This window comes from Onychomys torridus, chromosome 22 (assembly GCF_903995425.1).
Source record: "Onychomys torridus chromosome 22, mOncTor1.1, whole genome shotgun sequence".
Classification (NCBI taxonomy): Eukaryota; Metazoa; Chordata; class Mammalia; order Rodentia; family Cricetidae; genus Onychomys; species Onychomys torridus.
The window spans coordinates 22,814,037-22,828,007 of record NC_050464.1 but is presented as its reverse complement, the minus strand read 5'-3'; the positions used below and the strand labels follow the sequence as shown (position 1 = coordinate 22,828,007).

At 46.7% G+C, this 13,971-nt stretch overlaps 1 protein-coding gene across 3 annotated transcripts in view; it reads left to right on the top strand.

The window, feature by feature from the left end:
• Caln1 (calneuron 1) overlaps nucleotides 1-13,971 on the top strand; it is a 449,719-nt gene that overhangs the window by 31,446 nt on the left and 404,302 nt on the right. For 2 of the 3 annotated variants that reach the window (XM_036171756.1, XM_036171757.1), the window contains exon 2: nucleotides 2,733-2,922. The exons of the other annotated variant lie outside the window; for it this stretch is intronic. In XM_036171756.1, the coding sequence (XP_036027649.1) occupies nucleotides 2,804-2,922 (119 nt within the window). In that variant the 5' untranslated portion in view covers nucleotides 2,733-2,803. The remainder of the gene's footprint in view (nucleotides 1-2,732; nucleotides 2,923-13,971) is intronic. 3 annotated transcript variants of the gene reach the window in all.

Sequence of the window (13,971 nt, the reverse complement as noted above, 5' to 3'; positions counted from 1 at the left end):
TAGATGCATGCCTCTTGCGTGGGGAGTGGGTGTCAGCGCATGTGAATCAGTGAGTCACAGGGGCATGGGAGAAAGTGGTGTGGCACTGTGCAGGGGGGCACAGTGTGTGCTGTGGCGTCAGCTGTGGGGGTGCTGCGTGGGGGGTATATAAGAGTACCTGGTATGTGGAAGTCAGAGGAGGAGGTTGAATTCAGGTCTGAGGTGACATGGATGTAACTAGGGGTTCATCGCCAAGCACTAGTGCTGTTGTATGAGTGTGTGAGTGTGAACGAAAAGCATCGTTCGCTGAGCGTGTGTCCAGAGATGGAGGCTGTTGAACGTGTTACAGACACATGTAGGCATCTGAAATCCATCGCTTTTGTGTGTGTATGTCTGAGGATCTATGCTTGTGTATTGTGACTGTGTGTCTGAGACTTGGTGTTGTTGTGTGTGCCCGTGGTGGGACACCATTCCTAGGGAGACATGTACAACTGTCTATTCATTCCAGATAGAGGACTGATAATAGACCAAAGTCACCAAACTACCAAAGGCCAACATGGTGAACCAGTGAACATATTGCTTACAGGAGTATGGGTGATTCAGAGACAGTTGCGTCAGTGAAAGCCCACCCAGCATGGGTAACAACTCATGGAAGCTCACTGCACGATTTGTAGGCAACTTGACAGGTTAGTTAGACAATCTCCTCTTCTCAGCAGTTCTAACTGCTTAAATAATTTGAGGAGGGAGAGGGAGACATTTCCTTTCTGTTTTTGTGATGGAACACTCTGACCAAAACTTCAGGGAGCAAAGGGTTAATTTGGCTTGTAATCCAGATTACAGTTCATTATCGAATGAAATCAGGGCAATAACTTAAGCAGGAACTAGAAGCAGAAACCATGGAGGTATGCTGTTTGCTGGTTGCCCCAGCTTAGCTAACTTTCATAGTCCAGGACCACCAGCCCAGGGAATAGTGCTGCCCACAGTGGGCATGGTCCTTCTCCAATCAATTAACAATCAATATGATCTCCTACAAACATGTCCACAGGCCAACCTCATCTGGGAAATCTCTCAACTGAAATTTCCTTCTTGGATGGCCCTAGGCTGTGTGAGGTTGAAAGTTAAAGCTAACTAGGCTCAAACAGCTTTGTGAATCTGCTAAGTTTCAGAGACTTCCTGAGCTGTTTGGGTTGTTTAACTTCCTGAGTCTTAAGGAATTTCCCTCCAGGATGTACTATTCAGCCCAGAGGAAACTGTTATATGGCACTGTGTTACAGTTTGGCTGTGAAGTTTCTCTCCAAAAGCTCACATGTTGAAGGCTTGGCTCCTAGTGCAGTAGTGTTCAGAGGTGAGATTTTTTTTTTTTTTTCTGGAGATGATGAATTTCTGAAGGCTTTGATTTTATGAATGTATTAACCCAATGGTAGAGTCATAATCTGATGACATTATTAGGAAGGTGTGAGTCTTTAAGGGGGTGACCGTTAGCTGAAGAAGTGCATCACCCGGGATTGGTTTTTGAAGGACATATCATATCCCTGGCCACTTCCTACTTCTCTCTCTGCTTCCTGGTCACCATGGGGTGAGGAACTTTGCTCCATCACCACCTGCCATGATGTTCTACCTTACAACAGGGGCTGGAAGCAACAAACCAAGCATCACAGACTGATACCACTGAAGCTGTGAGCCAAAATAAACTATTCCCATTTAAGTGGCTTTTCCCAAGCATTTATCAACAGCAAAACACATAACAAACACAATGTCTAAAGACCAATGCTGGTGTGTGTGTGTGTGTGTGTGTGTGTGTGTGTGTGTGTGTGTGTATAAGACCACACACATCTTGTTTAGTAATCTGAACTTGAGAAGTTTCTTCTCTGAAAGGGCTCCCTATGGTCCCATTCTTTGGGACATTCCAACCCAACCACTTAGTTATACCTCCAGCTCTCTTTTTCTCTAAAAAATATTATTTATTATTATATATGAGCACAATGTATGTGTATGCATTCATGATTTATGTGTGGGGGTGCATGTGTGCTATGGAGTACATGTAGAGGTCAAAGGACAACTTTGTGGAGTCTGTGTTTTCTCTCTGCTGTTACATGGATTCTAAGGCTTGAACTCAAGGTGCAAAGTCAGCGCCTTTATCTGCTGAGTCATCTTACTGATACCTTTTTTTTCAAAAAAATGTATTTGTTTGAAACAAGGTCTCACTCTATAGCTCAAGCTGGCCTTGTACTTAACAGCTTACAACCTCCTGAGTAGCTGGGATTTCGGACATGCTCCACCAAGCCCGGCAACACTTTCTCCTTGGCTGAGGAAGGCAGGGGTGGTAGGGATGGAACCCAGGGTTTCACACATGCTGGGCAAGTGTCTGCCACTGAGCTCCACCCCTAGCGCAAATTCTCTGTGTGAAGTGCTGGGCTCTTTTGCAAGTAGCCCTCAAGTTGGTACCTGCTGTTGTTCATTTTATATTGCTTAGGCAATGCCCAAGGGTGTGAATGGAAAAGTACTTAGAAAGATTAGAGTTGCTTCCAGAGGCGCAGATCCGTTTGTTATATAATATTCCCTGGTGACATTGAGCCCTTATTAATAACTAAACATCTGTCAGGACTATAATTATATTTCTTGTGCCACGGTTGTATCTACCATTGTCCTGTGTAAACATGGAAGGGCAGGTGTGAATTATTTAGGCAACTGACTTTGAGTAAATAATTGCTCAGCATTGTTTCTGGCAGTAAGTTTCTGTCAACTCCTTGCAGAGTCTCAATGTCTTCGCTGATGTTCCTTTGATGTGCCCCCAAATCTCTGACCACATCACTCTGGACCCCTGATGCGGCTGCCCGAGCAACCTGGAGATGGGAAGCCTGAGAATGAGGCAAAAGGGGACCAAGAAACCCCCGAAGGGGGAGAGGAGCCACGGAGAAGCCAAGCCCCTGACTTCCCCACCTGGCAAGTCTTCCCCCCAACCCCAAATCCCTGGACCTAGATTGCTTTGCAACTCCCAGGTAGGGGAGTGGGGTGGGGTCTGAGAGTTGTGAAGCCCAGGGGAGAGAGGAGAGTCTATGGAAAGTCCACGGGGAGAGGGGGCGCTTCCCCAAGGATGAGCTATCAGCAGGAGACAGAGATCATATGGATTATATTTATATGGATTCTGGAGGAGGTGGGTTTCCATGGACTCCTTTTGAGATTCACGCTCGAGGCAAGAGGGTGTGGTTGCAAAGTCACTATCAGTACCGGGTTTGAGAGGGGGAGAGTTTCGAAAACAGATGTAGCTTGCAGAACACAGAGTGAGTGACAGCATGAAAATGGAACCTTTACATATAGGTCATTGTAATTAATTCTCAAAATATTCCCATGAGGATCTTTTAAATCCTGTGCATGTGAGGTGTGTGTGTGTGTGTGTGTGTGTGTGTGTGTGTGTGTGTGTACGCGTATAAAGAGTACTGGAGACTGAACCCAGCATCTTGTATGTATTAGACTAGCACTGTACAGGTCCTTATTAGGGGGTTTGGAGCAAGTGCTCTACCACTGAGCCACACCCCAGCCCCTCACTGGGGGATTCTAGGCAGGGGCTCTACCACTGAGCCACACCCTGGCCCCTCACTGGGGGATTCTAGGCAGGGGCTCTACTACTGAGCCACACCCCAGCCCCTCATTGGGGGATTCTAGGCAGGTGCTCTACCACTGAGCCACACCCCAGCCCCTCACTGGGGGATTCTAGGCAGGTGCTCTACCACTGAGCCACACCCCAGCCCCTCACTGGGGGATTCTAGGCAGGGGCTCTACCACTGAGCCACACCCCAGCCCCTCACTGGGGGATTCTAGGCAGGTGCTCTCCCACTCTTTTTTCTTATTTTGAGACATGGTTTCATTAAGTTGTTCAGCCTTGCCTTAAACCCACTCAGGTACCCCAAATTCTCCTCGAACTTGAAACCCTCCTGCTTCAGTCTCCCAAGTAGCTGGACTACGAGGTCTGCATCACCAGGCCTAGCTGTATAAGAGCATTTTTACAAGAGAAAAGTATTAACAAATACTGAGTAACTGGCCTGAGGTCATAGAGTCAAAGGAGAACACAGAATCCCTATCCAAGTCTCTCTGAGGACAATTATAGTCTCCCCCTCCTCTCTTCCTCCTCCTCCTCCCCTCCTCCTCCCCTCCCCTCCTCCCCATTCTCATCTCCCCCTCCTCTCCCCATCCTTCCTTTCCCCTCTTCCCCTCCCCCTCCTCCCCTCTCCCTCCTCCCTTCCCCTCCTCCTTCTTTTTCTCTTTCCCTCTCTTTTCTCCTCCACCTCCTTTTCTGTCATCCCACCACTCCCTCCTCCTGTCTCTTTCTCTGCCTCCTTTTTTTTAACCCCCTTCTCTGCTTCTTCCTTTTCCTCCTCCTGCTCCTCCTCCTCCACTCCCTCCTCTGTCTCCTCCTTTCTGTTCTTCCTTGCCTCCCGCTCTGTGTATAGAAGAGGTCGGTTCAGGATGTGGGCTGGATATGTTACCAAGCCACAGGATTCCCTGGGATTTGATCTTTTTTTCTTTGCCCTGGACTCCTTCCATGCCTGGCTTTGTGTAGAAGGGAATTTTAGATCTGTGTGATACCGGCATCAAAGGTTAGATGATAGTAAACTCTTGAAATTGGTCAGTTCTGAGATGATCTTTCTAAGGCTGTTGGTCATGGAGTCTCTCACCCTCTCCATCCCAGCTCCTGCTAGAGGTGGAAACTGTTCTTGGTGGAGGAATTGAACCTAGGCTTGTAGGGGTGGGAGTGGAAATATTTTTGGTGATGCACTCCTTGATTTCTCCATCATGTTTCCCCAGAATTGTGGAAATGGAAGCATAGAGGGCTCAGGCATAGGACATTGCAAGACTCTATCTAGATTCCAGAACCTTCTCCAAGACCACTCAAGGGCAGGAGTTGACGAAACTCCTGGTCAAGAGCATCTTGACATGCAGGGGGAGCCCTCCTGAGGACTCTGAACCAGAGGGCAGCTTGTATCTAAGAATGGGCTCAGAATGGCTGCTTGAGAAGCTTGGCCAGGTGTTTAGTGACTTTTGCCATGTCTGGGACAAAAGCCCAGCAAGGGGCAACTTCGGAGAGAAACGATTATTTCAACTTGTGATTTGCTTGTGGCGCTATGGCCCACCATGGTGGGGAAGGCATATTGGTGGGACTTTGGGGTGTCTGCTCACATGGCACCCACACTTAGGAAGAGCATGAGATAAATGGTAGTTGTCATTTCAAACTCCTTTTATTCAGTCTGGGACCTCAATCTTTGGGATGGTGTGACCTCTAGATAATGTGGGTTTTCCCATCTTAAATATGGTAAGTTCTTTGCTTCCTACTCTCTCTCCTTTTACATTTTTTTCTTTGGATCCTCCTGCCTCATTCTCCCAAGTGCTGGAATTGCAGCTGTGTACTTCCAAGGCCAATACTAAGTTGTTCTGTTGAGGGTGAAGCTGCATCCATTTGCAAGGGCAAGCCCCTGGAGAGCTAGCTGATTTGTAAGGGTGCTGGCTCCTTGATATGGAGCCTGAAAGAATGTTCTTCCATTTCTGTCCATGCCAGGGGATCTGGGGGAACCTTTGGATGCCAATTTACTTCCATTTATGTTGCCATGATAAAGTGCCCTGACCAAAAACTACTTAGAGGAAAAGGGTTTATTTCAGCTCACAATCCTAGGTTTATAGTTCATCTTTGTTGACGACCTCAACCATCTTCAAAGAGTCACAGTATATCCACAGTCAAGAGCAGAGAAGGATGAATGCAAACATGATTTCTTCACGCTCACACCATCTAGGACCTCTGCCTAGGGAATGGAGCTGCCCGAGGTAGGTTGGAACTTCTCATAGCAATTACCACAACCCCCCAAGCATGTCCACAGGCCAACTTGATCTAGCAAGTCCCTCACTGAGACAAAGTCCCTCAACTTGACAAAGCTGACTATCAGAGTACTGGTCCTGAGTGACTCCCGGGTGGCCAGTCGTGCCGTTGGCCACCCCCAGGAAAATGGGATAGAGAGATACCCACATAGTTTTGTCAAAATGCAGCACAGTAAACAACTCCACTTCTAGGGTGGTGCTGTGGGCCAATCTGGAGGAAGCTGTTCTCTCTGGAGAGAAGTGGATGTGCACTATTGATATATAAGCTAAAAATAACCAATCTTCCAAACAAAGTGTTTTTTGTATTTTGAAATGAAAATGTGTAGACAAAGCAGGGATCTAGAATATATGAGTCATTAAATTGCTGACTCTCAAAGCAATGGGAATTCAAAGGGCACTTTTTTTCCCTCTCTCTTTCTTTCTCCCTCCCACCCCTGTTCTGAATAGCTTTGGCAGTCTCTCCATAAACAGGACCCACAAACTGCCCCGTGGCCTTATGGTCCTCTCCAGCAAGAGGCTAAAGGAACTTAACTTCTTCTTGTCCCATTGCTAAGCTGCCTTTGGTTGCTAGGTTGGTGTCATCGGTTCAAGTAGCCCCTTGAAAGGCGACTCTTACCTTTCCTCTTTGTGTGTCCCCTTCCCCCATGGGACCCCAGGTACTTCCATGGTCCTCACACTGGGTGCTACGCAGTGTTTGCTCAGTCCTACTGGACTCATCAGACCTAACAAGGATGCTGCAACATCGAACATCTCTAGGGAAGCTGGTTTCCAGGGGAGAGTGTGTAACACAGGACGCTATAGTCAGATGAGGCAGTGGGCATCTCCGACTCATCCTTGGATTGTTAATGGAAGGACTGGGTCTGGATGTTGGATCTCTGTCTCTGTCTGTCTGTCTGTCTGTCTGTCTGTCTGTCTCTCTCTCTCTCTCTCTCTCTCTCTGTGTGTGTGTGTGTGTGTGTGTGTGTGTACATTTGAGAAGGAGGAGGCCCTCGGGGAACCTGAGAGGCGGCAAGAAGGTTTGCTAGAGGTTTTGTTAGTTACTTTTGTATAACTGAGACTAACAAACTATTCTAATAAACTTTGGCTCGTAGTTTTGGAGGGTTTAGTCCATGGTTGTTTGCCTCAGTACCCTCTAGCTGTGGACCATCACGACAGCAGACATGAATGTATAACAACACACTGTGTCTATGAGAAAGGTCAATGTTTAGATGAAGGGCAATGAGAGATGAACACATATGAATAAGAGAACAGTTGAAACAATATGTTGTGTTAAGATTCCTGATTCTCCACACCCACCCTTTACTAAGCACAAAGACCCGAGTTCAGATCCTCAGAACCCATATAAAAACTTGGACATAATAGCATTTGTCTGTAAGCCAAGTTCTGGGGAGTCTGAGACAGGAGGATCCCTGCAGCTAGCCTCACCAAACTGGTGAGCTCCAAGTTCAGTGAGAGACCCTATCTTAAAAAATAAGGTAGATGTGCCATGTATGGTGGCATACAGCGTTAATCCCAGCACTCGGGAGGCAGAGGCAGAGGCAGAGGCAGAGGCAGGCAGATCTCTGTGAGTTTTAGGACAGCCAGTGCTATGTTGCGACACCCTGCCTTGAAATCCCCTCTTCCAAAAAAAAAAAAAAAAAAAAAAGACACACTTGACATCAGCCTCTGGCTTCCATATGCACCTGCACACGCATGTGCACTCACACATACAATACTTGTGTATACACACACGAATGCACAGCCCAATGAAAACAAAACATTTTACAGATTCAGCTGAGCATGGTGGGTGGGACCTGCAATCCACGCTCCAGGAGGCTGTGGTAGGCAAAGTGTCATGATTTCAAGGCTATCCTGGGCTACAGAGAAAAGGCCTATTCTACTTTCATTTCTATTACTCTACATAATATCTGGGCTTAGCTCCCAATTCCAGCTGACGGTCCACCATCGTGGAGGCAGTTACAGCTTGAAGCTGCCAGCTCGTCATATCATACGTACAGTCAAGAGTAATTGCTTACTGCTCAGCTAGTGTTCGCCTCTTTGGTTTTTCGAGACAGGGTTTCTCTGTGTAGCTTTGGAACCTTCCCTAGAACGCACTCTGTAGCCCAGGCTGGCCTCAAATTCACAGGGATCCGCCTGCCTCTGCCTCCCAAATGCTGGGATTAAAGGCGTGCGCCACCACCACCCGGCTTCATTTTCCACTTTTTACAATACTAGTCTAGGCTTACAAATAGGGAATGTTGCCGTCCATATTCGAGGTGGGTCTTCTCACTTCAAGGAACCCAACTGAGAAAGTCCCTCACAGGGATGCCCACAGGCCAACCTAATCTAGACCATCCTTCACTAATTCTTTGCTCCCAGGTGATTCCCGGTGGTTTCAAGTTGACAATGAAAACTAATCGTCACAGACAGACCCTATCTCAAACAAACAGACAAACAGACAGACAAATATAACCTCTTTTCTGGTAAATGCTTACACACACTTTTTCATTCAGGGACCGTTATCAGTGAGTCTGGATCTAGCTGGATGTTGGAGAGAAGAGAGGACTGTTTTCCCATCTGTTTACAAGCTCATGAAGGAAATGGATTAATGCTCAGAATAGAATTTATGTTTTAGGGTGAATCCAAGATCAAGGCATGTGGTAGTTTGAATGTCATTAACCCCTGTAAGCTTACAGAGAATGGCACTATTAGGAGGTGGTGTGGCCTTGTTGAAGTAGGTGTGGCCTTATTGAAGTAGGTGTGGCCTTATTGAAGTAGGTGTGGCCTTGTTGAAGTAGGTGTGGCCTTATTGAAGTAGGTGTGGCCTTATTGAAGTAGGTGTGGCCTTGTTGAAGTAGGTGTGGCCTTATTGAAGTAGGTGTGGCCTTATTGAAGTAGGTGTGGCCTTGTTGAAGTAGGTGTGGCCTTGTTGGAAGAAGTCTATCACTGTGGGGCTTTGAGGTCTCTTTTGCTCAGGCTTCCCTCAGTGTGACTTTCAGACCATTTCCCGTTGCCTGCAAGATGTAGCAGTCTCAGCTCCTTCACTTCAGCACCATGTCTGCCTGCATGTTGCCATGCTCCTCGCCATGATGATAATGGACCGAACCTCTGGAACTGTAAGCAAACTCCCCACTCCCACCCCCCGCAAATTAAATGTTTTCCTTTATAAGAGTTGCCATGTCTTTTCACAGCAATAGAAACCAAAACGAGGTGTGTTGGAGATCTCATTTAGGGACATATATCTGTGTGTGTGCGCGCGTGTGTGTATGCATGTTTGCATGTATGGGAACATGTGTGTATTGGGGTATGCATGCATGTGTGTGCATATGTCTATGCAGGCCAATGGTCAATGTCAGGAATCATCCCTCATCACTCATCCATCTTATTCTTTGAGGCAGGATCTCTTAATTAAACTTAGGGTTCATGCATATATCTAGTTTTGCTAGCTTGCTCTGGGGATCCTCATCTTCAGCTTTGAAGGTTAGAATTACTGGCAGGCTGCCTCACCCACCCCAAATTTATGTGGGTTCCAGGGATCTGAAGTCTGGTCCTTGAGTATGCATGGTGAGCCACCTCCCTGCCCCCGGTGACAGACATTCTTCTCTATTGTATAGTGATTTAGTTAAGTGATATCGCCTCTCTTTCTTGCTCTCTCACTGGCTTGCCCTGTCACAAGCAATACGGCAGTGACCGTCTTTGTAAGTCTATCCTTATGAACTTGTGCATATGTACTCAAGACAAAATATTTGGGTCAAGAAAGTGTACCCTGGGGCTGGGGAGTTAGCTCAGTAAAGTGCTTGCTATACAAGCATGAGGGCCTGACTTTCATTTCTAATACCCACTTAAAGCTGGCTGTGGTGATGCATGCTTGCAGTCCCAGTACGAGCACTGTGTAGACAGGTGAATGGATGGATCCCCAGGGCTCATTGGTCAGGCTCCTTAATGAGCCCTGGGTCCACTGAGAGACAACAACAACAGCAGTCCCACTCATAAAAATAATAGTAAGGTAAGATGGCTGGCAAGATGGTTCAGTGGGGAGGGGGGTTTGCTGCCAATCCTGATGACCCCAGTTCAATCCCCGGGACCCACACAAGTTGTTGTCTGACCTCCACAGGAGAGCCACGACAAATTCACACACACAATAAATAAATAATTGCAATTTAAAAGTTAAAAAAAAATACAAACAAGCCAGGTGGTGGTGGCACACACCTATAATCCCGACACTTGGGAGGCAGAGGCAGGCGGATCTCTGTGAGTTCGAGGCCAGCCTGGTCTACAGAGTGAGTTCCAGGGCAGGCACCAAAGCTACACAGAGAAACTCTACCCCCCCAAAAAAATACAAACAAGGTGGATGACATCTGTTGGAATGACATCTGTGGTTGATGTCTGTCTTCTATGTACATGTGCATCTACAGGTGTGAACATGCACACATACTAGCATTATCACACATGTATGCACACGCACGCACGCACGCACGCACACACGCACGCACGCACGCACGCACCTTCTTTTGCTAATTCTTGCCAAATTGCTTTCCAGAACAGTTGTACCGGTTCATCGAAGGACAGGGCTTTTACGGTCGGGGGGACACAGAAGTGGAGAGGCAGGAGGCTAGAGAGAGGAAGTACTTGAAATGGCTTGTTAATGGAGCTCATCTCAAAGGAAACGAAAGTGAGGGCGCTCAGGATCAAGAGCAGCGTCCTTGATGAACAAGAGAACCACAAGTGTGGCCAAGGTGTGAGCCCTCCACTCCACAGAACGCGTGATGCCTGATCTTAGCTGAGGAATTATCCTTCTGCCACATCCTGGATCCTCTGACCCAGGCTCATCAATCTCTCTCTCACCCCTGGCCCTCTTTTTAGCTTTTAGATTTATTTTTATTTTGAAATCATGGGTATTTGTGGGCATGTCCACACAAGGACAGATGCCCACTGAGGCGGGAAGAGGACATTGGAGCTGAAGTTACAGGCAGTCGTCAACTGTCTGATATGGGCACTGGGAACTGAACTCAGGTCCTCTGTGAGAGGAGTCCGTTCTCTTAACAGCTGAGTCATTTCTCCAACCTCAATGCATTAAAAAATGTTTTTGATCCATTCTTCAATAACATGTATTCATCACATTTTGATCATTTTCCACCTCTGCTTCCCATTCAGCTCCTCCCAGATAACCCTGCCATACCCTTTCCCCAAGTTCATGTCCTCTTTTCATAGCCCACGGAAGCTATTAATTACTGTCTTTATGTGTGTGGATGTGAAGTCATATTCCAGAGCATAAACATCCTACCAGGGGCCCAATTCCCGGAAGAAAATGGACCCACCTCGCTTGGGCATCTTGCACCTGCCAAAGCTCCTCAGCTAGGATTAGGCTCCATGAACCCTCCCTGTCTCTGCTGCAAAGATGGTTGGCTTGCTTTTGTGTGGGTCTAAGCCAGACAGCTGTTGTGTCTGTGTGCAGTGGTCCCATGCATTTAGAAGATGGTTCTGCAGCAGTTGACCCTGACCTATGGCTTTTACATTCTTCTCAAATGCCTTGTCTTACCTCAGCCTGTTACTGATGCTATGTAACTTCCAGGTTGGGTGGATTCTTTCCAATAGAATGGTGCTTGGAATGTGTGCACCTGTATTTTCCTAACTGAATGGGGCTTAGTAGGATCTCAGTCCTGTGTGGCTTTGGTTCACATCCATATTTGGGACTCTGTGGTCACTGTCTTCTCTCAATATACAACGATTGCCAAGTCACTCTCCTTTAGGATTGTTGAGGCCAGGTGTGTGTGTGTGTGTGTGTGTGTATGTGTGTGTGTGTGTGTATGTGTGTGTGTGTGTGTGTGTGTGTGTGTGTGTGTGTGAGAGAGAGAGAGAGAGAGAGAGAGAGAGAGAGAGAGAGAGAGACAGAGACAGAGACAGAGACCTGAGATTAACTGGAGAGTTTCAATGTAGGGAAAAATTTCAATGTACCAAGAAATCTTAGCAAGCCAGCAGTGGTGAAATCTATGAACCCACAATACTCTGGGGGTGGAGGCAGGAGGATCAGGAATTCAATGTTACCCTTAGCTACATAGCAAGTCTGAGGCCAGCCTGGGCTACATGAGACTGAGTCTTAAGAAAACCAAAGCAAAACAAAGCCAAAGGAATTTTGTTAGACTCAGGGAAAAAAACAAAAAAAAAAAACAAAAAAAAAAAACCAAAAAAAACCTCCCCAAAAAACCACCCAACAACAATGTATTTTCAAGACTCTTTTAATGCATGGCTTTCTTTGGCAAGTTTAGCAAGGCCTGTGAATTATGTCTTCCAAACACAGAGTAGACACTTAAGGTAATAGCGAAGAAAATCAATTGTAGTTCAGTCTGTCTCAAAGCATTGAACAAATGTGTGGCACAGTAGGGCACGTGAGTCCTCACCGGCACATTAACTAATAAGATGTAGGAGTGGGCATGGGGACAGTCGCACATTTGAGGAACTGTAGAGCTAAAAGTAAATAGCATTTAAAAATGATGCGTGACTGTGAGACGGTGGGAAAATAGTAGCAAATGTCATAGGTGTATCTACTACTCAGTCCCCCTCCCCTCCCTCTTCTTCTCATCCTTCCTCCCCCTCCCACACACACACACCCACCACACACACACACACACACACACACACATTTACATGTTTATTGGCCCTCTCAGCTGAGAGGGCCTAGAAGTTACAATTGTCCCATAGCAACAAGCACACCTAGCACCTGGATCTTGACTTCTGACCCCATTCTCTAATCAAATAAATCAGGGAAGGGTCTGGAAAGATGGCTTAGTTAGTAGAATGTTTGCTCTGAAGCATGAGGACCTGAGTCTGATCACAACAGTCCACATAAAAGAGCTGGGTATGATGGTGTAAGCTTGTAATCCTCCTTCTAAGGAGATGGAGAGAAGGGTACCCTGGAGTTTGGCAGCCAGCTTAGCTTCAGTGAGCCTGGGGGCTTCTAAGGACTGTGAGATACTCTGGGCTCAAAAAAAAAAAAATCATGGTTAGAAAGGCATCTGAGGAACAGCACTCAGGATAATCTCTGATATCCACAGTCACGTGAATAGGTGCACACCACACACATGAGAGTGCACACTAGAGAACATACACACCAGGAAAAAAAAAACAGGCAAAAAGTGTGTAAGAAGAGGCTGGGATTTTTTGCAGTACCTCAAAATTACACATTGCTGGAGACATTCCCCTTCACACTGGTAAAAACAGCCAAAGAGAAGACCTGCCCCTACCAGGCTACAATGTATGAGTTGCCTTTGCACACATATCTTGGCTGTTTAGTGTGTCTCTAAGAAGTCAAATGACTATTGTCGCTGGCCCAGCCTAAGAAAATCTCTTGCTGTGGTGTTGCAGGATATTTGATCTCGCTGTGAAACACCGAGACAGTGTTAATAAAATCAACCTTGGATCAGAGGGGCCAACTGTCCTTCCTTTTTGGCTGGAGACTCAGCTAGAGAACATCTCACTTGTCCCAGACCAAAACGACCTGGAATCTCTAAGTCCCTCCCTACTCCTTCCTTTGTGTCTTTCTATCCATCTTCCAGGGTTCTCTGGACTCTCTATGGCTAATTCTCGTCAAACTAGTCACTGGCTCTGCCCCCGACCCAAGTTTGATTTTATTAACACAGCCTCGGGGTTTCACAGTGTGATCAAATATCCCACAAAAATGTGGGCTCAGTTTACAACCAAATATCAATTAAAGGGAAGAATCTGAGCCAGGCAGGGTACTGACCTACAATCCTAGCACTCAAGAGACGGAGGCAGAAGGACCAAGGGTTCAAAGTCATCCTCAGCTACATGGCCCAGGATACATGGTACCCTGTCTCAGAAAACCAAAAGAAATAATTAGGAAAATTAGCATCCAATTTAATACTTTCCAAAACACCGCTCCTATGGTATATTGTTGGGGGTTTCTTGAGTTCTTTGGGTATCAGAGTGAGACCATTCCTGTGGGACAGGTTTCCTAAAGAAGGGTGGTGGTTGTGACTAAGACAGGCATCAGATAGTAAAATGGGGCATACACCTGTAATTCCAGTTCTCGATAACTGAAACAGGACGATTGTAAGTTGGAGGCCAGTCTTAGCTACACAGTGAGACCCTGTCTCAAAACAGAGGGAGAGATGGGACAGAGGAGGGGAG